The sequence below is a fragment of the Scyliorhinus canicula genome, chromosome 7 (genome assembly GCF_902713615.1).
Source record: "Scyliorhinus canicula chromosome 7, sScyCan1.1, whole genome shotgun sequence".
Taxonomy (NCBI): Eukaryota; Metazoa; Chordata; class Chondrichthyes; order Carcharhiniformes; family Scyliorhinidae; genus Scyliorhinus; species Scyliorhinus canicula.
The window spans coordinates 23130608-23155886 of NC_052152.1; the positions used below are offsets into that span (position 1 = coordinate 23130608).

Sequence of the window (25279 nt, forward strand, 5' to 3'; positions counted from 1 at the left end):
CCACAGGGCAATCACAGTCAAGCTGCCTGATTTAAATTGACCATCAGTCACCATCAAGTGGTACATTCTCCATGGCAATACCTCTACCAATCAGTGTCCACTTGCCAACCAATCAGCACCCTCTTCTCATACAGTATAAAGTTTCCCTTGGCATTTCCTGATGAGTGCGATTGTCCTGGTGAGTGCAATATGAAAAGCTTCAACAAAATGTCTTTTTTTAGCAGTGTGGTGAAAGTATTGCAGTAACCATTCACCATATATGTAACTATACCATGCTGTTGCCCATGAGGGCTCCACCTATGGACCATTGTAAGGTATTACCTGTGATGTATCATGTTGGTGCCTTTGTGCGCTCCGCCCCTGGCTCCCCTTGAGGGGAGGTATAAAGAGCAGCAGCCCTGTAGGCGGCTCTCAGTAGCAGAGCAGTCGCAGGCACGCACTGTTCTAGTCGATTAAAGCCACAGTTTACATCTACACTCTGTTTCGCGTGAATTGATGGTCGCATCAATTTAATCGACTACAGCACCACAATGGAATCGGCCCTCAAACTTGACTGACTGGAACTCGACCCACAAGCCGCAGAGGCCAAAGGGATTTTTTTTGCACTGGCTCCGCTGTTTCGAGGCCTACCTCGTCACCTCCTCCTTGCCTTCCGTCTCCGACGATCAGAAGCTGAGCCTCCCCCACGTCCGGGTGAGCCATCGAATCTCTGCACAACTCAAGGAAGCCTCCACTTATGCAGAAGCCCTCGCGATACTGAAGCGCCTATACGTAAGGCCAGTGAACGAGTTGTACGCGTGGCATCTCCTCACTACTCGCTGCCAACCCCCCCGGGGAATCGCTGGAGGAGTACCTACGCGACATCAAAGTCCTTGCGCAAAGTTGCAACTAACCAGGCTGTTACGGCCACTCAACATATGGACCTCACAGTCCGGGACGCCTACGTGACTAGAGTCAGGTCCAACTACGTGAGACAGCGCCTACTCGAGAAGGGTGCCCTGGACCTGGGAGAGACAGTAAAGGTCGCCTCCTCCCTAGAAGTAGCGTTCCAAAGCCTCGACGCGTTCCCGTCTGATCATGCGAACCCCTCGTGGACCCCCGATCGAAGAGTATCCCAGGCCTGTGCCACGCGGCTGCCCGCCTGGGGGGGGGGGGGGGGGTGTGCTGCTACCCTGCTATTTCTGCGGCCAGCATCAGCACCCCAGGCAGTGCTGCCCGGCCCGGAACGCGAACTGCAGCGACTGTGGAAAAAACGGACATTTTGTTAAGGTTTGCCTGGCCAGGTCCAAACCCTCAAAATCGCAGGTCCGATTTTAGATTTTAGTTTAGATGGACAGCATGGTCGACATGGGCTTGGAGAGTCGAAGGGCCTGTTCTTGTGCTGTACTTTTCTTTGTTCCCTGTTCTTTGACCCTCAGACTCACAGGCCCGCAGATTCCACAGTATAGCAGCTTGCCTGCTGGCTCCGCCCCCGGATGTGTCATCGACCACGTCCTGTCCGTGGGGGCAGCCATCTCCAAGCCCGCACAATATGTGCGACTCACAGGGCCGCATCTTGGCCATCTTCGCCCCCGCAGCCCACCACGTGTGACTCGTGGGGGCCGCCATCTTGCACGCCATCTTCCTCGCCACCAACACATGCGACCGACGGGGGCCATCATCTTGCCCGCGATCTGCAACGCGCCCGACACGTGCGACCGATGGGCAGCCATCTTGGGACCATCCCAGCACCTCTGACCACGCCGGTTACCCGCAACTCAGGGTGGTCACCCTGGACCAGTCACGACCCAAACACCTCCGGAACTCCATGATGACTGTCCGGGTAAATGGACATGAAACACCTTGCCTGTTCGACTCTGGGAGCATGGAGAGCTTTATTCATCCAGACATGGTAAGATGCTGCTCGCTCCAAATCTTCCCGGCGCACCAAACCATCTCCCTCGCTTCTGGGTCGCACTCGGTGCAGATCCGGGGGTGCACTACCACAACCCTAGCAATACAAAGAACAAAGAAAATTACAGCACAGGAACAGGCCCTTCGGCCCTCCCAGCCTGCGCCGATCCAGTTCCTTTGGATGAGAAAGTAAAATCAAATACTAGTGTTTTGTGTTTAAACAAAGGAGATTACAAGGGGATGAGAGAAGAACTAGCTAAGGTTGACTGGGAGCTAAGACTTTATGGTGGAACAGTTGAGGAACAGTGGAGAACCTTCCAAGCGATTTTTCACAGTGCTCAGCAAAGGTTTATACCAACAAAAAGGAAGGACGGAAGAAAGAGGGAAAATCGACCGTGGATATCTAAGGAAATAAGGGAGAGTATCAAATTGAAGGAAAAAGCATATAAAGTGGCAAAGATTGCTGGGAGATTAGAGGACTGGGAAATCTTTAGGGGGCAACAGAAAGCTACTAAAAAAGCTATAAAGAAGAGTAAGATAGAGTATGAGAGTAAACTTGCTCAGAATATAAAAACAGACAGTAAAAGTTTTTACAAATATATAAGACAAAAAAGAGTGGCTAAGGTAAATATTGGTCCTTTAGAGGATGAGAAGGGAGTTTTAATAATGGGAAATGAGGAAATGGCTGAGGAACTGAACAGGTTTTTTGGGTCGGTCTTCACAGTGGACGACACAAATAACATGCCAGCGACTGATAGAAATGAGGCTATGACAGGTGAGGACCTTGAGAGGATTGTTATCACTAAGGAGGGAGTGATGGGCAAGCTAATGGGGCTAAAGGTAGACAAGTCTCCTGGCCCTGATGGAATGCATCCCAGAGTGCTAAAAGAGATGGCTAGGGAAATTGCAGATGCACTAGTGATAATTTACCGAAATTCACTAGACTCTGGGTTGGTCCCGGTGGATTGGAAATTAGCAAACGTGACGCCACTGTTTAAAAAAGGAGGTAGGCAGAAAGCAGGAAATTATAGGCCAGTGAGTTTAACTTCGGTAATAGGGAAGATGCTGGAATCTATCATCAAGGAAGAAATTGCGAGGCATCTGGATAGAAATTGTCCCATTGGGCAGACGCAGCATGGGTTCGTTAAAGGCAGGTCATGCCTAACTAATTTAGTGGAATTTTTTGAGGACATTACCAGTGCAGTAGGTAACGGGGAGCCGATGGATGTGGTATATCTGGATTTCCAGAAAGCCTTTGACAAGGTGCCACACAAAAGGTTGCTGCATAAGATAAAGATGCATGGCATTAAGGGTAAAGTAGTAGCATGGATAGAGGATTGGTTAATTAATAGAAAGCAAAGAGTTGGGATAAATGGGTGTTTCTCTGGTTGGCAATCAGTAGCTAGTGGTGTCCCTCAGGGATCCGTGTTGGGCCCACAATTGTTCACAATTTACATTGATGATTTGGAGTTGGGGACCAAGGGCAATGTGTCCAAGTTTGCAGATGACACTAAGATGAGTGGTAAAGCGAAAAGTGCAGAGGATACTGGAAGTCTGCAGAGGGATTTGGATAGGTTAAGTGAATGGGCTCGGGTCTGGCAGATGGAATACAATGTTGACAAATGTGAGGTTATCCATTTTGGTAGGAATAACAACAAACGGGATTATTATTTAAACGATAAAATATTAAAGCATGCCGCTGTTCAGAGAGACTTGGGTGTGCTAGTGCATGAGTCACAGAAGGTTGGTTTACAAGTGCAACAGGTGATTAAGAAGGCAAATGGAATTTTGTCCTTCATTGCTAGAGGGATGGAGTTTAAGACTAGGGAGGTTATGTTGCAATTGTATAAGGTGTTAGTGTGGCCACACCTGGAGTATTGTGTTCAGTTTTGGTCTCCTTACTTGAGAAAGGACGTACTGGCGCTGGAGGGTGTGCAGAGGAGATTCACTAGGTTAATCCCAGAGCTGAAGGGGTTGGATTATGAGGAGAGGTTGAGTAGACTGGGACTGTACTCGTTGGAATTTAGAAGGATGAGGGGGGATCTTATAGAAACATTTAAAATTATGAAGGGAATAGATAGGATAGATGCGGGCAGGTTGTTTCCACTGGCGGGTGACAGCAGAACTAGGGGGCATAGCCTCAAAATAAGGGGAAGTAGATTTAGGACTGAGTTTAGGAGGAACTTCTTCACCCAAAGGGTTGTGAATCTATGGAATTCCTTGCCCAGTGAAGCAGTTGAGGCTCCTTCATTACATGTTTTTAAGGTAAAGATAGATAGTTTTTTGAAGAATAAAGGGATTAAGGGTTATGGTGTTCGGGCCGGAAAGTGGAGCTGAGTCCACAAAAGATCAGCCATGATCTAATTGAATGGCGGAGCAGGCTCGAGGGGCCAAATGGCCTACTCCTGCTCCTAGTTCTTATGTTCTTATGTTCTTTATCTAAACTGTCTCCTATTTTCCAAGGTCTATTTCCCTCTGCTCCCTGCTCGTTCATATATCTGTCTAGATGCATCTTAAATGATGCTGTCGTGCCCACCTCTACCACCTCCGCTGGCAAAGCATTCCAGGCACCCACCACCCTCTGCGTAAAAAACTTTCCACGCACATCTCCCTTAAACTTTCCCCCTCTCACCTTGAAATCGTGACCCCTTGTAATTGACACCCCCACTCTTGGAAAAAGCTTGTTGCTATCCACCCTGTCCATACCTCTCAGAATTTTGTAGACCTCAATCAGGTTCCCCCTCAACCTCCGTCTTTCCAACGAAAACAATCCTAATCTACTCAACCTTTCTTCATAGCTAGCACCGTCCATACCAGGCAACATCCTGGTGAACCTCCTCTGCACCCTCTCTAAAGCATCCACATCCTTCTGGTAATGTGGCGACCAGAACTGTAGTATCATCTGCAAACTTGCTAATCAGACCACCTATACCTTCCTCCAGGTAATTTATGTATATCACAAACAACAGTGATCCGAGCACGGATCCCTGTGGAACACCACTAGTCACCCTTCTCCATTTTGAGACACTCCCTTCCACCACTACTCTGTCTCCTGTTGCCCAGCCAGTTCTTTATCCATCTAGCTAGTACAGCCTGAACCCCATACGACTTCACTTTTTCCATCAACCTGCCATGGGAAACTTTATCAAATGCCTTACTAAAGTCCATGTATATGACATCTACAGCCCTTCCCTCATCAATTAACTTTGTCACTTCCTCAAAGAATTCTATTAGGTTTGTAAGACATGACCTTCCCTGCACAAAACCATGCTGCCTATCACTGTCTATTTTCTTCCAAATGTGAATAGATCCTATCCCTCAGTATCTTCTCCAACAGTTTGCCTACCACTGACGTCAAGCTCACAGGTCTATAATTCCCTGGATTATCCCTGCTACCCTTCTTAAACAAAGGTACAACATTAGCAATTCTCCAGTCCTCCGGGACCTCACCCGTGCTCAAGGATGCTGCAAAGATATCTGTTAAGGCCCCAGCTATTTCGACCCTCGCTACCCTCAGTAACCTGGGCTAGATCCCATCCGGTCCTGGGGACTTGTCCACCTTAATGTCTTTTAGAATACCCAAAACTTACCCCTTCTGTATGACAACTTGACCTAGAGTATTTAAACATCCATCCCTAGCCTCAACATTCGTCCTGTCCCTCTCCTTGGTGAATACCGATGCAAAGTACTCATTAATAATCTCGCCCATTTCCTCTGACTCCACACATAAATTCCCTCTTTTGTCTTTGAGTGGGCCAATGCTTTCTCTAGTTACCCTCTTGCTCCTTATATACAAATAAAAGGCTTCGGGATTTTGGGATTTTCCTTAACCCTGTTAGCCAAAGATATTTCATGACCCCTTTTAGCCCTCTTTATTGCGCGTTTGTGATTCGTCCTACTTTTCCGATAGTCCTCCAAAGCTTCATCAGTTTTGAGTTGCCTCGATCTTATGTCTGCTTCCTTTTTCATCTTAGCTAGTCTCACAATTCCACCCGTCATCCATGGTTCCCTAATCTTGCCATTTCTATCCCTCATTTTCACAGGGACATGTCTGTCCTGCACTCTAATCTACCTTTCCTTAAAAGACTCCCACATTTCAAATGTGGATTTACCCTTAAACAGCTGCTCCCAATCCACATTCCCTAGCTCCTGCTGAATTTTGTTATACTCTGCCTTTCCCCAATTTAGCACTCTTCCTTTAGGACCACTCTCGTCCTTGTCCATGAGTATTCTAATACTTACGGAATTGTGATCGCTATTCCCAAAGTAATCACCGACTGAAACTTCAACCACCTGGCCTGGATTATTCCCCAATACCAGGTCCAGTATGGCCCCTTCCCGAGTTGGACTATTTACATACTGCTCTAAAAAACTCTCCTGGATGCTCCTTACAGACACTGCTCCATCTACGCCTCCAACACTACACGAATCCCATTCAATGTTGGGGAAGTTAAAATCTCCCATCACACCCACCCTATTACTCCTACATTTTTCTATAATCTGTCTGGATATTTGTACCTCTACTTCATGCTCACTTTTGGGAGGCCTGTAGTAAAGCCCCAACAATGTTACTGCACTCTTCCTATATCTTAGCTCCACCCATATTGCCTCAGTGCTCGAATCCTCCATCGTGTCCTCCTTAATCACAGCTGTGATATCATCTCTGACTAGTAATGCAACTCCTCCACCCCATCTACCTCCCTCTCTATCCCTCCTGAAGCATCTATACCCTGGGATATTCAGTTGCCAGTCCTGCCCTTCCCTCAACCAAGTCTCAGTAATACCAATTACATCATATTCCCAGGTACTAATCCAAGCCCTAAATTCATCTGCCTTACCTGCTACACTTCTCGCATTAAAACAAATGCACCTCAGACCACCTGTCCCTTTGCGTTCATCATCTCTTCCCTGTCTACTCTTCCCCTTAGTCACATTGAGTTTATTATCTAGTACCTTACTGGCTTTAGTTGCTGCCTCTTTACTGACCTCTAACTTCCTAATCTGGTTCCCACCCCCCTGCCACATTAGTTTAAAACCTCCTGGTACAGGGCGCCGAGTACACCGATTTTAAGCTATATGTACTCCCCGACCTCTGCACTCCTCTCCTGTTGAGACTGGATTTCTAGTGTAACCTCAAGGGCCTAACTCTGAAATTCGGCGGGCCCCTACCCCCACTCACCGTATGTAGCCTCGCGACACTAAAAGTCGACCCTCCCCCGCTCTTCGCAAATCTCACCGCCGACTGTAAGCCAGTCGCCACCAGAAGCAGGCGGTATAGCATTCCGGACAGGTCTTTTATCAGGTCCGAGGTCCAGCATCTCTTGCAGGAGGGGATCATCGAGGCCAGCAATAGCCCCTGGAGGGCTCAGGTGGTGGTCGTCAGGACCGGGGAAAAGAACCGGATGGTTGTAGATTACAGCGAAACCATAAACCTGTACACGCAACTCGATGCGTGCCCACTTCCCCGGATTGCAGATATGGTTAATCAGATCGCAGACTACCGGGTGTTCTCCACGGTGGATCTGAAGTCTGTGTACAACCAGCTCCCAATCCGCCCAGAGGACCGCCACTACACGGCTTTTGAAGCAGACGGCCGCCTTTTCCACTTCCTTCGGGTCCCCTTCGGCGTCACAAACGGGGTCTCGGTCTTTCAAAGAACCATGGACCGAATGGTGGACCAGTACGGGCTGCGGGCCACATTTCCGTACTTGGACAACGCCACCATCTGTGGCCATGATCAGCAGGACCACAACGCCAACCTCCAGAGATTTCTCCAAACTGCCCAAACCCTAAACCTCATGTACAACAAGGAGAAATGCATTTTCCGCACACCCAGACTAGCCATCCTCGGCTACGTCGTGGAAAACGGGGTTCTTGGACCCGACCCTGACCGTATGCGCCCCCTCCTGCAACTCCCCCTTCCCCACTGCCCCAAGGCCCTGAAAAGGTGCCTCGAGTTCTTTTCCTATTATGCCCAGTGGGTCCCCAACTATGCGGACAAAGCCCGCCCACTAATCAAGGCCACCATCTTCCCACTGGCGGCTGAGGCCTGCCAGACCTTCAGCTGCATCAAGGCGGACATCGCCAAAGCCGCAATGCGCATGGTGGATGAGTCCGTCCCCTTCCAGGTGTGGAGCGATGCATCAGAGGTCGCCTTTGCTGCTACCCTCAATCAGGCAGGCAGGCCAGTAGCATTTTTTTCACGCACCCTCACCGCGTCTGAAATTTGACACTCCTCGGTCGAAAAAGAAGCCCAGGCCATCGTGGAAGCCGTGCGGCACTGGAGGCACTACCTTGCTGGTAGGAGGTTTACCCTCATCACCCTCCAACGATTGGTAGCCTTCATGTTCGATAATACGCAGCGGGGCAAAAGCAAGAATGATAAGATCTTGAGGTGGAGGATCGAACTCTTCACCTATAATTACGATATAGTGTATCGTCTTGGGATGCTCAATGAGCCCCCAGATGCCCTGTCCCGCGACACGTGCGCCCGCCCACAAGATGACCGACTCCGGGCTATCCAAGATGTCCTCTGCCACCCAGGGGTCACCCGGCTTCTCCACTACACCAAGGCCCGCAACCTGCCTACTCCACTGAAGAGGTCAGAGCCATGACCAGGGACTACCCGATCTGCGCGGAGTGCAAGCCGCACTTCTATCGACTGGATAAGGCCCAGCTGGTAAAGGCATCCCGGCCCTTTGAGCGCCTCAGTATCGATTTCAAAGGGCCCCTCCCCGCCACCAACCGCAACACATATTTCCTCAATGTCGTTGACGAGTTCTCCCGCTTCCCGTTTGCAATCCCCTGCCCCGACATGACCGCTGCCACCGTTATTAAAGCCCTACATAGCGTCTTCACCCTGTTTGCTTTCCCCACGTATGTTCACAGTGACCGGGGCTCGTCGTTCATGAGCGACGAACTGCGTCAGTACCTGCTCAGTAAGGGCATCGCCTCGAGCAGGACTACCAGTTATAACCCCCGGGGAAACGGACAGGTGGAGAGGGAGAACGCGACGGTCTGGAAGGCCGTCCTCCTAGCCCTACGGTCTAGGAATCTCCCAGTCTCCCACTGGCAGGAGGTCCTCCCCGACGCACTCCACTCTATTAGGCCCCTCCTTTGCACGGCCACAAACGAGACCCCTCATGACCACCTGTTTGTTTTCCCCAGGAAATCCGCCTCCGGGGCCCCGCTTCCGTCCTGGCTGAAGACACCGGTGCCCGTCCTACTCCGCAAACACGTCAGGAGCCATAAGTCCGACCCCCTGGTCGAGAGGGTCCAGTTCCTACACATCAACCCCCAGTACGCATACATAGAACACACCGATGGCCGACAGGATACAGTTTCCCTCTGGGACCTAGCGCCCGCAGGTTCCACTACCACCGCCACCCCAACTTACCCCACCCAACCTACTCTGACCAGCGCCCCCACCCCTACATGGCACCCTCACCCCCTCCTGCCCGCCATTCCCCCTTCACCGACCCACAGGAATGAAGCTCCAGAAGACACACTCCCGGAGTCCGCGTCTGTGCCCGCACCGGCAACTTCACTACCCATGCCCGCACGGATGAGCTCGATACCCGGGCCAGCTGCAATACCAGAGCTTCGGCGATCAGAGTGCACGATCTGGGAGCCGGACAGGCTGAACGTGTGAACCCTTCGCCCCCGCCAGACTTCATTTTTTTAACAGGGGGTGAATGTGGTGAACGTCTTGCAGTAACCATGCACTATATGTAACTGTACCACGCTGTTGCCCATTTGAGCAGCACGGTACCATTGTGGATAGCACAATTGCTTCACAGCTCCAGGGTCCCAGGTTTGATTCCGGCTTGGGTCACTGTCTGTGCGGAGTCTGCACATCATCCCCGTGTGTGCGTGGGTTTCCTCCGGGTGCTCTGGTTTCCTCCCACAGTCCAAAGATGTGCAGGTTAGGTGGATTGGGCATGATAAATTGCCCTTGGTGTCCAAAATTGCCCTTGGTGTCCAAAATTGCCCTTAGTGTTGGGTGGGGTTACTGGGTTATGGGGACAGGGTGGAGGTGTTGACCTTGGGCAGGGTGCTCTTTCCAAGAGCCGGTGCAGACTCAATGGGCCGAATGGCCTCCTTCTGCACTGTAAATTCTATGATAACCTATGGACCATTGTAAGGTATTACCTGTGATGTATCATGTTGGTGCCTTGTGGGCTCTGCCCCTGGCTCCTCCCCGAGAGGGGAGGTATAAAGAGCAGCTGCCCTGTAGGCGGCTCTCAGTCGCAGGCAGGCACTGTTCTAGTCGATTTAAAGCCACAGTTTACATCTAAACTCTGTTTCGCGTGAATTGATGGCCGCATCAAGCAGTATGCATTACTTCATGGTTCCACATGTAAAACACCATGCACCTCCATCGCTATCTCACTCTCATTACCTCTGAAACACTCATCCGCATTGTTATTACCTCCAGGCTGAACTTTGAAACAATGATCTGGCTATAACTCACCTCCTAAACTCTAACTCACCCAGAACATCAGTCTTGGCACCGTACCCAAATCCTGCTGACCACACTACCCTCATCCTCCAAACTCTGCCGGCATCCTTTCTCTTGGCAAACTGATTTCAAAAACCTCATCCATATTTACAAACCCATCCACAATGACATCCAATCTCTGCCACTTCTGTCTTTCCACTCACAGCATTCACCCATCTGAGTCTGAAGCTTTCTTCACATCATCATTATTGTTAAAGCCTTGAGTGATCACTATGCTTCTTCTGGAATTTTCCTCCGAATCATCTCACTCGACTCTCCTTACATTTAAAATGCATCCAAAGGCCTTCAGTCATCTCCCCATACTTCTCCATTCTTGCTCGGTGTCCATTCTCCTCCAGTTTGTGTGCTTCCCACAAGTACATTTATCCAGTTAATTCTAATGCCAAGCATGGAGATCTTATACCTGCTTGGGTTTCCTGTAGGTGGCTGCACATGTGAGTGGTACCAGTAACTTTAATCTGCCCGTTGCAATCAGTTTAAATTCTTAGCTGGGCCATTAGAGCAGAGCATCTCGCAGAGTAACAGGGTTCCACTCAGGTGAAGAACAATGATTCTCTATTAGTTCGATCAGGAGGAAATAAGTTCAATTAGTTATTTAGGTGGAACAACTTGACTTGATGATTTGAGGAGAATGGAGATAGGTGTCTTTTTTTAAAAACAGATTACACTCTAGATACACTTTACAATTGTGCATATGTATACTTGGTGTTATGGTATTCATTTCAGAATATTTAATAATCAATTACATTGCTGTATGTTCATGGACACCTAAAATGGAGGAACCCGTGGGACTGGGACTATTTATATTCTTAGAATTAAATTAAAACATTTTTTCTCCAGTCTATCTGCCTATGTGCTTTAGTGGTGCAGTAGCATCCCCTTCTGCAAAGTTTGCAGCATCGCAATTAAATAATGCAGCAGCTCTTGAGAGGTTCTTCATCACTTTATATATCACTGAGTCTGGTTTGACATTAAAACAGCAGGAGTAAGTTTCATTTTGCTCCCTATTTTTTTTTTATTGAATTTGTTCATAGCAAGGGTAGTGTTACAGATGCTTGGTCAGCCCTCAACAGTGGCTAAGAATCTTAGAATTTACAGTGCAGAAGGAGGCCATTCGGCCCATCGAGTCTGCACTGGCCCTTGGAAAGAGCACCCCACTTAAGCCCACACCTCCACCATATCCCCGTAACCCCACCTAACCTTTTTGGACACTAAGGGCAATTTAGCATAGCCAATCCACCTAACCCGCACATCTTTGGACTGTGGGAGGAAACCGGAGCATCCAGAGGAAACACACGCAGACACGGGGAGAACATGCAAACTCCGCACAGACTGTGCTAACCACTGCTATCGTGCCACCCAGGCTGAGCCAGAGCCATAACTTAAGTTTTAAGATGATGCGGAAAGATCGATTTGTTCCAGAGATGACAAGATAAGAAATAGGGCTTGGTTATTTTATAAGCAAACTTTATTAAAAGAAAACAACATTTAAACTTTTAAACTTAACCCTAACAATAACAGATTACATGCAGTTTAGTAACCTTAACTCACTAGTTCCCATTAAACAACACTATAACAGAACATGCAACCCTCATGTCACTTTCACAGACAGACAAAGGCAATACTTGCATTTGCGAAGCAATTTTTCTTCTGGTGGGGTATTGGTTTTGAACGCTTTTTCCAAAGGCTGCCTTGGTGGCAACTTTCATGACCTTCTTGCTCGATTTCCAAAGCCTTCTCACTGTACCTGTTCAAAACAGAACTCTCTCTCTCTCTCTCTCTCTCTCGCTAAGCTTCATCCAGCCCTCACACAAAGGAGCAGAGCCATGCTATTGCTTTAACCTGCCTTTGACGGACAAAGAGGCCATCAGACTGTGTAATGGGCAAATAACTGGTCAGACAGGAATGTCCACAAGGAGAATGGATCTTGTGTGACTCACCCTCGCTGAATCAAGCTATCCTGTGTATTTCCACTAGGTCTGAGTTTAAGTCTGAATGGACAATGTAACTCATGCCAGGTGTGGGCATACCCCTCTGACTCTGTGCTAGCAGGTTTTTTTTTCCCCTCAGTCTGTTTAACCCCTAAATTGCCTGCTACATTGTGGTCTAATTTCTAGACCTAATTTCCTAATATCTCCCTCACGTGACAGTAGTGCAAATACATTATTACACATGTTGTGCTAGAGCAATGGGTGTTGAGATAGAGCAGTGGTTAGACAATATGGCTCACCTCTGCATTTAATGCAGCACATTGTTTTCAGGAACATCCCAAAACAGTTCACATGCAATGAACTATTTGGAAGTGCAATGGCTTACTAGGTAGGCAGCCAGTTTGAACACAGCAAGAAGATCGCTAGACTCTTCAAATCGGGCATCACTCATTGTGTCAGAGGATTATAGCAATCAAGATACCATGGAGCTAAAATGACACCTAGTGGCTGAAGCCTGCAAGTTCAACGTCACTGGGGCCTGTTTAAAGGGGGAATTTTTATTTTGACTGGTTACATAATCATTTTCATTGTGCAATGTTAAAATAAAGAACATGATCAAAAAGTCTTGACAAGACGATCTGTTATAATTAGGTTATCAAGGCATTTCTAACAGTAACCACCAAAACAAACAAACAGAATCTTGATTTAATGTCTCATTAGGAAAGAGACATCTCAAACACCTCACTGAAGTATTTGCTTTGTGGTCAAGTTATCCAGGAAGGGTGCAGAGGAGCATGGTAGTGTGTTTAGAACCCTGAAATCTGAGGGAGCCAGACCGCCTGCTGATAATAGTGGAAGGACCTCATTAATATTTTCTTTTTCATTTCCTGCGGCCGAGCATACAGGCAGTTTGACAGGGACGGTCCCCGACAATTGGGACAGTTCAGTGTTGCTGATTACAGCTCGAGGATGGGGGTTGTGGTGGCTGGGGTGGTGGATGCCATTCGAGCTGGAGTAGAGAGGCCATGATTAATGGTTCTGATGAAATTTCGTGAACCTCCAATGTGAATTCTGTTTCTCTCTTCACAGGTGCTGCCTGACTTTATTTCTGTTTTTAGTTCCAGGGAAACTTAGCTAAAATCTGGTAAAATTAGGTCAGTCTCCCAAATGTACTTGAGATCCTGAATGAAATACGATAATGCCCCCCCCCCTCGCCACCACCACCACTACCTCTCTTGCAACTTATAGGCAGGCTTGTTTTTGGTGGTTTGGGGTTGTGTATTTTGATTTTTAATATTTACACTTCCTGAAATCATGTCTGACTAATTCATTTGAGTACTTTGAGGTAATACAAGGAATGTGGATAAAGTGGAACATGCAGACGTGGTATACTTAGATTTTAAAAGGGGTTTGATAATTAATAAAGTACCACATCAAAGGTTACTGCACAGGGGGAAACATATTAGCATGGATAGAGGATTATTTGGCTAAAAGCAAACAGCGTGGGGAAAAATGGATCATTTTCGGGTTGGTAAGCTGTTACTAGAGAGTGTAACAGGGATCATCGCTGGGGTTTCAGCTATTTACAATCTGTATAAATTTTTTATTTATTTTAGAAATTTAGAGTACCCAATTAATTTTTTCTAATTAAGGGGCAATTTAGCGTGGCCAATTCACCTACTCTGCACATTTTTGAGTTGTGGGGGCGAAACCCATGCAAACACTGGGAGAATGTGCAAACTCCACACGGACAGTGACCAGAGCTGGGATCGAACCTGGGACCTTGGCGCCATGAGGCAACCCACCGTGCCACCCTGCAATCTGTATAAATGGCTTGAATGAAGGGACCAAACGTATGCAGCGTTCATCAGCGTCCATAAGCGGGACCCTCTACTTTGCCGGCAGCGCACTTACACCCGCGAGTTTCCCGACTGCATGGGGGTTCCCACAATGGGAAACCTTGTTGTCCGGCTGCCGGGAAGGAGGATCCCACTGCCGGAGGAGGCGCGTTGCACCAGAAAAGGGCTGTGGCGGAATGGAGAATTCCGCCCATGGGTTCTACTTTTGCTGATGGCAGAAAGATAGGTAGTGAAGTAAAGTGTGAGGAGAATGTAAGGAATCTGCAAGGCGATCGGGGTCGGTTAAATGAGTGAGCAAAAATTGGCAAAGAAATATAACATGGAAAAATGTGAACTTGTCCCTTTGGCAGGAAAAATAAAAAGCAATATATTATTTTAATGGAGAATGCTTTAAAAAGAACTTGGCGGTACAGAGGAACCCGAGTGTCCAGACCCAGCAAGTGATTAAGAAGGCAAATGGAATCTTGATATTTATTGCACGGAAAATGGAATATGGAAGTCGAGAGGTTTTGCTACACTTGTATAGGGTGTTGGCGAGGCCACTTAAAAAATTCCAATTGCATTATAAGCAATTCAGAGACGGTACATTGAACTGATTCCTGGGATGAAGGGATTATCCTATGAAGAAAGATTGGACAGGTTCAGCCTATATCAATTGAAGTTCAGAAGAATAGAGGTGATCTTATTGAAACATGTAAGGTCCAGAAGGAACTTGACATAGTGGATTCTGAGAGGATTTTTCCCCTTGTCTGCTCGTGGGAGAGACTAGAACTGGGGACATAGTTTCAAAATATCAGGGGCGGGATTCTCGATTGGCTGTTGCCGAAATTGTGTAACGCGATTGTGCAGAGAATAAGTTCCGATGCCAAATCGCACTTCTCTGTCACCTCGACAGCGGCGTTAATGCATTCCGGAACGCACGTACAATAAACACCTTTACACATCATTAGCGGGGCGACCCTGTATTCTCTGGGACCTCTATGATTCTCTGTCTTTGATGGGTCGAGTTCCCAATGGCCTGGTTCGCTTGTGTTTTTAAAAATCGTGACACCGGCGTCATGGCTGATCCGGGACAGAGAGAGGAGGTAGGACACAGAGAGGCACGACTGTGGGCTGCCGGGCTGGAAAATGGCAGGGCTGGCTAGGGTGGGGCATCTGGCCAGGGCCGGGGGGACGCGGGGTGATGGGGGAACAGGCCAAGTGACTGGGGTGAGCCCCACGGGACTGTGGCAGTGTCCAATCACAGATCGCCACCTGCGGTCCATTACCATGGCCTGCAAGGCGGCCATCTTACTGCGCACCCCACTGACCACCCACCTTGGCCCCTGGTTCTGCAGAGTGACACCAGCCCTCTGGTTGTGCCCCCATCAATCCCCCCCCCCCCCCAAACATGGCCACCACATGTCAGCGGGGCATCAGGTGGCCTATCCAACGGCCACGGCTACAGTAGCCCCTATGGGGGAACTGGGCAGGGCCATGGAACATACTGCTGGCAAGGACAGTGCCAGCCAATGGTACCCCTAGCATCAGGGACATGTGCCGGGGCCAGGAGTGCAGGAATTGGGGGTGGGGAGAGGGGAGGGAACATATTGGGGGCGGAGCCCGCAGTGCCAACCAGGGACATCATGTAACCCGATGGACCTGGTTGGGCACGGGGGTGTGCACCATGCTAATATGATGGTCTTTCACCCCCAGCAAGCAATGGATATTGGAATTCAACCAGCAATAGTGGCCTTCCTGCTAGTCACTGCAGCTTTGGGGAGATGTACTGCGGCTGTATGAGTTGGCGCTGCCTGAGGAGGAGGAAGCTGCAGCAGTGGAACATGCCGCAGAGGAACAAGAGGCAGCCACCCAGGATGGAGAACCGGCTACCCAACAGGCAGAGGAGGAGGAGGAGGAGGAGGAGCTAAGAAGCCGTCGCACGAGGCCTCGTGTGTATCGGCAGCGCCTGTCATTCGAGGTCCTGCCGGACCGGGCATGCCATCGAAGATTCTGGCTGAGCAGTGAGACAGTGCGAAATATCTGCCAGATGGGGGTATGGGGGAGGACACCTGCTCCCGGTGGCCGTCAAGTGAAGCCTTTACACATTGGGGTCCCTCCAGGTGCTGAGTGGGGACCTGTCCGGGATCTCACATGTCCATCCGCGCCACCACGGAGGCCCTATATGCCCAGGCGGCTCAATACATCCATTTCAATGTGGACCGAACCCACCAGGATGCCTGAGCAGCGGGGTCTGCCGCCACTGATGGGTTGCTCTGGGTCCAGGGTGTGATCGACGGGATGCATGTCCCTCTCCGATTACCTGCAGATGACAGGTCGCTCTACACAAACTGAAAGGGGTTCCACTTGGTGAACATACAGCTAATATGGGACCATCAGTTGCACATCATGCACGTCTGCACCTGGTACCTGGACAATGTACACAATGCCTTCATCCTGGCACACTTGACGATTCTTGACATGTTTTGAGACGCCCCCCACTGGGGAGCTGGTCCTTGGGTGACATGGGTTACCCACTGCAGTCGTGGCTGATGGCACCTATCCGGAGACCACAGACGGATGTGGAGACACGCTACAACGACGCCCATTCAGCAACCAGGAGTGTGAGCGAGCTGTGCTTCAACCTCCTGAAGATGCGGTTCGGGAGGGAGGGTGGGTAACCCAGGCCACTCACAATGTCCACCCATTCACCCCCCCCCCCAAACATTCCCCCATTTCCACCCCCCCCCCCCCCCCCCCCTTTTCTAGCCAGCCCAGCCCCCAGACCATCTGACAGAGCACTGAGGCAGGTTGTAACATTGTGAACAGGTGTTTAATGTGATAACTTATATACAGAATTATGCCCTAGCCCCTAACCTCCTCAGGGCGGCCAGGACAAGTAGGCAGCACTGTGCCCCTGGCACCAACCCTGTCCTACACACCCGTAACCCTACATCTCAGCCTGGAGGGTGCCTGAACCCCCACCCTGCACTACATGACAGTAACTATACCGGCTGCCATGACTGAGAGGCCTGGCCACTGAGGCCACCAACTACCTACCCTCTGGGCTGCATGCGTCGGACGGTCTAACACTGTTATTTTCTGTAATTCTCCATCAGCGGTATCCTCTGTTTCGCCGGCAGCACACTCACGCCCGCAGATCTCCGATGGCGCGAGGGTGCCCACAATAGGCAACCCCATTGGCCGGATGGTGGGGCGGAGGATCCCGCTGCCGGCAGACGCGCCGTACCAGGACAGAGAATCCCGCCTTAGGTCTACTCACACAATTTAGAACAATGTACCTTTATGTCTTGGTGATGACATGTTCTTTGAATGGTTCAGCAGCACCCGATTAGCATAGATATTTTTAACTCCTAGCTGTCTTTCTTTTTCCTAAGAAAAATTAAGAATTATTGTCAGGAGCATGCATAGTACAATTACTCATATGAAAAGTCATCTCACTGAAAACTTCACACATTGTTTTGCAGAGAATGAGTTTTAATAAAGTTCAAAGAGTCTCCGGATAGCAGGATGTTTGTGTGTCTGATTTTCTGACTTTAGCTGAGGTTTCGCGGGAACAGTAAGAGGCACAGGGTTGGCTTGGTAGGTCTTTCCTGTTTTGGTTTACCTGAAGGTACAGCTGCAACTCCACACAAGCCAGGACCTAAGGACAGGCTGTTAATCTGCCCTCCAGGCCAACGGTGCAGTGTGACGAGATGGTGCGAAAGTAATACTGGAGTTTCATAAGAAACAAATGTTGTTGTTTGTGCGAAGAATATTTCTTATTGCAGTTTGATTCAGAAACCTGAAAGAAAGTCTGCCTTGATTGACTTTTACCCTTGGACTTTTCCCAGTCTCAAAAAGTAACCAAAGAATGGAATTGGTATCCATATGAAAAGTAGCTCCGTAATGGAGTATCCTGCTGCTGGCGGGAGCGTGCTGCATCAGAAACCGGGTACGGCGGGATGGAGTATCCTGCTGCTGGCGGGAGTGTGCCGTATCAGAAACCGGGTACGGTGGGATGGAGTATCCTGCTGGCGGGAGCGTGCCGCAGGAGAAAACGGGTACGGCGGGATGGAGTACCCTGCTGCTGGCGGGAGTGTGCCGTATCAGAAACCGGGTACGGTGGGATGGAGTATCCTGCTGCTGGCGGGAGCGTGCCGTATCAGAAACCGGGTACGGCGGGATGGAGTATCCTGCTGGCGGGAGCGTGCTGCATCAGAAACCGGGTACGGCGGGATGGAGTATCCTGCTGGCGGGAGCGTGCCGTATCAGAAACCGGGTACGGCGGGATGGAGTATCCTGCTGGCGGGAGCGTGCCGCATCAGAAACCAGGTACGGCGGGATGGAGTATCCTGCTGGCGGGAGCGTGCCGCATCAGAAACCGGGTACGGCGGGATGGAGTATCCTGCTGGCGGGAGCGTGCCGTATCAGAAACCGGGTGTGGCGGGATGGAGTATCCTGCTGTTGGCGGGGGTGTGCCGTATCAGAAACCGGGTACGGCGGGATGGAGTATCCTGCTGCTGGCGGGAGCGTGCCGCATCAGAAACCGGGTACGGCGGGATGGAGTATCCTGCTGCTGGCGGGAGCGTGCCGCATCAGAAACCGGGTACGGCGGGATGGAGTATCCTGCTGGCGGGAGCGTGCTGCATCAGAAACCGGGTATGGCGGGATGGAGTATCCTGCTGGCGGGAGCGTGCCGCATCAGAAAACGGGTACGGCGGGATGGAGTATCCTGCTGCTGGCGGGAGCGTGCCGCATCAGAAACCGGGTACGGCGGGATGGAGTATCCTGCTGCTGGCGGGAGCGTGCCGCATCAGAAACCGGGTACGGCGGGATGGAGTATCCTGCTGGCGGGAGCGTGCCGCATCAGAAACCGGGTACGGCGGGATGGAGTATCCTGCTGCTGGCGGGAGCGTGCTGCATCAGAAACCGGGTACGGCGGGATGGAGTATCCTGCTGGCGGGAGCGAGCCGTATCAGAAACCGGGTACGGCGGGATGGAGTATCCTGCTGCTGGTGGTAGTGTGCCGCATCAGAAACCGGGTACGGCGGGATGGAGTATCCTGCTGGCGGGAGCGTGCTGCATCAGAAACCGGGTGTGGCGGGATGGAGTATCCTGCTGCTGGCGGGAGCGTGCCGCATCAGAAACCGGGTACGGCGGGATGGAGTATCCTGCTGCTGGCGGGAGCGTGCCGCATCAGAAACCGGGTACGGCGGGATGGAGTATCCTGCTGCTGGCGGGAGCGTGCCGCATCAGAAACCGGGTATGGCGGGATGGAGTATCCTGCTGGCGGGAGCGTGCCGCATCAGAAACCGGGTACGGCGGGATGGAGTATCCTGCTGCTGGCGGGAGCGTGCCGCATCAGAAACCGGGTACGGCGGGATGGAGTATCCTGCTGCTGGCGGGAGCGTGCCGCATCAGAAACCGGGTACGGCGGGATGGAGTATCCTGCTGCTGGCGGGAGCGTGCCGTATCAGAAACCGGGTACGGCGGGATGGAGTATCCTGCTGGCGGGAGCGTGCCGTATCAGAAACCGGGTACGGCGGGATGGAGTATCCTGCTACTGGCGGGAGCGTGCCGTATCAGAAACCGGGTGTGGCGGGATGGAGTATCCTGCTGCTGGCGGGAGCGTGCTGCATCAGAAACCGGGTACGGCGGGATGGAGTATCCTGCTGGCGGGAGCGTGCCGTATCAGAAACCGGGTATGGCGGGATGGAGTATCCTGCTGGCGGGAGCGTGCTGCATCAGAAACCGGGTACGGCGGGATGGAGTATCCTGCTGCTGGCGGGAGCGTGCCGTATCAGAAAACGGGTACGGCGGGATGGAGTATCCTGCTGCTGGCGGGAGCGTGCTGCATCAGAAACCGGGTACGGCGGGATGGAGTATCCTGCTGGCGGGAGCGTGCCGTATCAGAAACCGGGTACGGCGGGATGGAGTATCCTGCTGGCGGGAGCGTGCCGCATCAGAAACCGGGTATGGCGGGATGGAGTATCCTGCTGGCGGGAGCGTGCCGCATCAGAAACCGGGTACGGCGGGATGGAGTATCCTGCTGCTGGCAGGAGCGTGCCGCATCAGAAACCGGGTACGGCGGGATGGAGTATCCTGCTGCTGGCGGGAGCGTGCCGTATCAGAAAACGGGTACGGCGGGATGGAGTATCCTGCTGCTGGCGGGAGCGTGCTGCATCAGAAACCGGGTACGGCGGGATGGAGTATCCTGCTGGCGGGAGCGTGCTGCATCAGAAACCGGGTACGGTGGGATGGAGTATCCTGCTGGCGGGAGCGTGCCGTATCAGAAAACGGGTACGGTGGGATGGAGTATCCTGCTGCTGGCGGGAGCGTGCCGCATCAGAAACCGGGTACGGCGGGATGGAGTATCCTGCTGCTGGCGGGAGCGTGCCGTATCAGAAAACGGGTATGGCGGGATGGAGTATCCTGCTGGCGGGAGCGTGCCGTATCAGAAACCGGGTACGGCGGGATGGAGTATCCTGCTGGCGGGAGCGTGCCGCATCAGAAACCGGGTATGGCGGGATGGAGTATCCTGCTGGCGGGAGCGTGCCGTATCAGAAACCGGGTATGGCGGGATGGAGTATCCTGCTGCTGGCGGGAGCGTGCTGCATCAGAAACCGGGTATGGCGGGATGGAGTATCCTGCTGCTGGCGGGAGCGTGCCGTATCAGAAACCGGGTACGGCGGGATGGAGTATCCTGCTGGCGGGAGCGTGCCGCATCAGAAACCGGGTACGGCGGGATGGAGTATCCTGCTGGCGGGAGCGTGCCGTATCAGAAACCGGGTACGGCGGGATGGAGTATCCTGCTGCTGGCGGGAGCGTGCTGCATCAGAAACCGGGTATGGCGGGATGGAGTATCCTGCTGGCGGGAGCGTGCCGCATCAGAAACCGGGTACGGCGGGATGGAGTATCCTGCTGCTGGCGGGAGCGTGCCGTATCAGAAACCGGGTGCGGCGGGATGGAGTATCCTGCTGGCGGGAGCGTGCCGTATCAGAAACCGGGTACGGCGGGATGGAGTATCCTGCTGGCGGGAGTGTGCTGCATCAGAAACCGGATGCGGCGGGATGGAGTATCCTGCTGGCGGGAGCGTGCCGTATCAGAAACCGGATGCGGCGGGATGGAGTATCCTGCTGGCGGGAGCGTGCCGTATCAGAAAACGGATGCGGCGGGATGGAGAATTCCGCCCAAGAATTTAATTATTTTCATGGCTAAAGGAAGGACACAGATAAAATGATGGAGATGAGAACTAAGAGTGTTCTCTATATGGAAATGGTCATTGTGTTAACATGCTGAAACACACAAACTAGGAAAAACCCAGTTTCAGCCCATGGTCTCTCTGGAGATGGCTGATTTTAACCAGGGTCACATTGGAAACTCAATATTGGCATCATAATCTCATAAAGGAGAAAAACTGGCCAGAGATTTTACTGCTGATTACTATACAGTGTCTCTTGCTGAAGCTTGCAGACACATGGACAATGAGTGGACGGACAGATTTCAGGCCCATACCCTGACCAAGTCTCACATATGGGGCTAGATTTTACTGGCTGCCACAGTTCCTGCCCCACCCAGCTAAAATGTCAGAGGGGAGTGGGATGTGCCCATCCACAGAATGACAAATGCTGCATTGTCATTATATGCCCTGATGCCAATTAAGAGAGGCATGGCAAGACCTCCGCCCCTTGGAACATGGGAGTCCCACCTTTGAGAGCCTGATCTTGGAGAGGGGACGGGGAAACCTGTGGGGGATTAAATCCCTCGAGTGGGGAACTAATTGTCCAATTGGCCCATGGTGGGCAGGCCACCTGCTTGATTTTGTTTGCCTATCCCCCCCCACCCCCCACCCCACCCCACCCCACCCCATTGTCAAAGCTTTCATGGGGGAAACACAAAATCCAGCTCATTAAGTATAACCATGTGGGTTAGATACCAGTAATCTGCTGCTCTCCATGGAACTGTTCCCCAACCTGAAATGAGAATAGTAGGTTGAAATTTAATTTTGAAAACCTGTAGTCACACATCACCTGCACTGAGAGGAGGCAGTAGAATGACATGTTTTTTATAAGGCTGAGTTTATGAAATCACACTCCTGCGGGTATTCTCGCTATGATTTTCCACTCATTAGTTTTAATGGATGGAAAATTGTAGGGAGCACACCTGAGATTTCCTGACCTGTGCCACTAATGGGTGAGGCTCGTTGTCACGGACAATAAAATAGGATGGCAATTTACAATTGTTGGCTCAGACCTACTGCCTGTGTGAAGTGAGATAAAGTAATTGGGAACAGGCCAACACAGCCTTCACCCTCCAGTGTCAACTTGGGAGACTCTCATTCCTTAGTTAGCTGTTTTACTGAACACAATTCAGAGAGATCTGGGAGCAAGTTGCTCTGAAGGAGGATGGTGCACAGTGTGAATAGTCCCGAACAGCAGAGACGTTGCAACAGCACACAATCACATCATTACAGTTCGGCAGTTTAGTCTGAGAATCCGAGTTAATTATTTATTATTATTCAAAGAACATCATTGCCCAGAACTCTCACTCCTCTGTGTAATTGTGCCAGCAATGTGGTGTAAATCCAGTTTACCCACATAAACCGGGATCTGGTACAGTTACAGTGGTGGAGGGAGAGACAGCAGAAATTCCAGAACACTGCTTTCTCCTTTCTGGGATAGTCACTGCAGCTGGACCAATGACATCATTTTCCACGATCCCTGACCTTGTTTGTACCAGAGTGGGGAGGGCAGGGTGCAGGTGCTTCACTCCAAGGTCTTGCGTGCAACCTGGTCTTTTGGGGACACTTGTCAAAACAAATCTCACCACACAGCCAAGGATTCGGAGTGCACCCCTTGAGCAGTGTACCATTGCCAACCGTCTAAGGGAATTTATTTGCTCGCACAGTTGGCCAATGGTGCAGGCAAACCATGGCTGTCAGAAAATTTGGAGGTCAGCGTGTCAAGGTTAAAGGCTGAGCAGCAATCAGTGGCACTCAGTTAGACTCCAGGCATGTCAATTGACCATAAGACCAAAAGATGCAGGAGCAGAAGTAGGTCACACGGCTCATTAAGTCTGCTCCACCATTGAATGAGATTTTGATAAAGGCGAAGGGAGTCAGACAAGTAGCACAAAAAAGATCCTCATTTACAATACGTACTATTTACAAATGGCCTGGTTGAACCTCACCGGGTCCCCTCTCTCTATCAGTCGGTTCCTATCTGGCCGAATTTGTATGCAACATGGTATCAGATCCGTAGTTAGCGGGGGAACACGGGATAAAAGCCCAGCCCCGTGTGTTCCATGGAGGTTATTACATCCCCCCTCCCCCCGCCAAAGTCCGAAGACCCCTTGGGGACAATGAAGACGAGGAGCAGACGAAGAAGTTAAAAATACTGACAACAAGGAAGGAACAGAAGAAGCCGGCACCATCCCAGCGGGCAGCGGGTGGCCCCATTTGCCGGCAGTGGGACCGGATCAGCCAGAGAATAACGAGCCAGAGAACGACACCTGCGGCTGGACCACCTGGGCATAGAACCCTCCAAACGTGGCCGAAAACGATGTCCGGGTCAGAGACCCTGATGTGTTATCTGTGTTGGTCTAACATCGACTGCAACTGGATGCAGTAAAATGAGAAACAGGCTTCCGACACAGGAGATGGTCGAACACTGTTTTATTGAACCTGCTGATTGCTGTACATAATCTGCTGTGGGTTGACACTCTATTAACCTAACTGATAACCTCCTACTGGCTTGACCAGACTAGCTCTCTACCACATGGAGATGATGTTCGTTGGCCTGTGCACTGTGACTATCTCCCCAGCCGTGACCTGTGAGAGAGAGAGAGAGTCTTAATGCCCTGTGGGCTTTATAGTGGTGGTGTCCTGTCTGGTGATTGGTCGTTCTGTGTCGTGTATGTTCATTGGTTATCCTGTCTGTCAATCACTGCCTGTCTGCATCTCATAATATACATGAGTGGATATTATGACATCTCCCCCTTTTAAAATAAATTTTGGAACGTGGCTGTATGTGTATGCATAACTATGTACAAGTGGGGAATGAATGAACATATGTACATGGGAAGGTGTCTATCGTGCAGATACAGAGCAAACTCAACAAAATTTACAAGATTTAAGTCTATAGATTCAGTCTTTGTGGTGGGCGACGAATTCTTGTTGATCGCCGCACAGATGGAGGGGGGATGCCGGCACCTGGACAGGCAGGATGGCCGCCATCTCGGTGGCCTTGTGGACAGGTGGGATCGCTGCCAGATCGGTGGCCTCGTGGTGCAAGACATCCGGAGGAGGCATGATAACATGCGGAGAAGTGTGGTTGGGTGATGGGCAGGGAACCTTATGCAGCGCCCTCCTGTTGCGCCGTAAAATGGAGCCGTCAGCTATTTGGACAACGAAAGACCTGGGAGCAGCCTGTCTGACGACAACAGCTGAGGCTGACCAACCTCCCTCAGGCAGCTGAACGCAAACAACATCGGCTGGAGCCAGCGCAGGCAGATCCGTGGCATGAGCATCATACGTGATCTTTTGCTGGTCCCTGGATCGCTACACCTTCTGCAGCACCTTGAGGTGGTCAAGGCCTGGAACATGGATGGCTGGAACAGTCATCCTCAGGAGCAACTGCGCTGGAGATAAACCCGTCGACAGAGGGGTTGCCCTGTACGCCAATAGCACCAGGTTGAAATCCAAGGCTGAGTCGGCCTTGCACAGCAACCGCTTGACAATCTGGATCCCTTTCTCGGCCTTCCCGTTTGATTGCGGGTAATGGGGACTGGATGCGATATGACTAAAGTGGTAGGATTGTGCAAAGTCGGACCACTCTGTATAAACATGGATCGTTGTCACTCATTACCGTGAGTGGTATCCCATACCTGGCAAACGTCTCTTTGCAGGCTTTGATGACGGACTTGAACGTGAGGTCCAACAGTTTCACCACTTCCGGGTCGCTGGAGAAGTAGTCAACCAAGCACGTAATCACGCCCATTGGCGCGAAAGAGGTCTATCCCCACCTTGGACCACGGAGAGGTCACAATCTCGTGCTGTTGCAGCGGTTCCTAGGGCTGAGCTGGTTGAAACTTCT

The 25279-nt window shown here is 51.0% G+C and overlaps 1 protein-coding gene across 4 annotated transcripts in view; it reads right to left on the reverse strand.

The window, feature by feature from the left end:
* LOC119968782 (lebercilin-like protein) overlaps positions 1-25279 on the reverse strand; it is a 155846-nt gene that overhangs the window by 30389 nt on the left and 100178 nt on the right. For all 4 annotated transcript variants that reach the window (XM_038801513.1, XM_038801512.1, XM_038801515.1 and 1 more), the window contains one exon: positions 17486-17576. In XM_038801513.1, coding sequence (XP_038657441.1) covers positions 17486-17576 — 91 coding nt within the window. The remainder of the gene's footprint in view (positions 1-17485; positions 17577-25279) is intronic.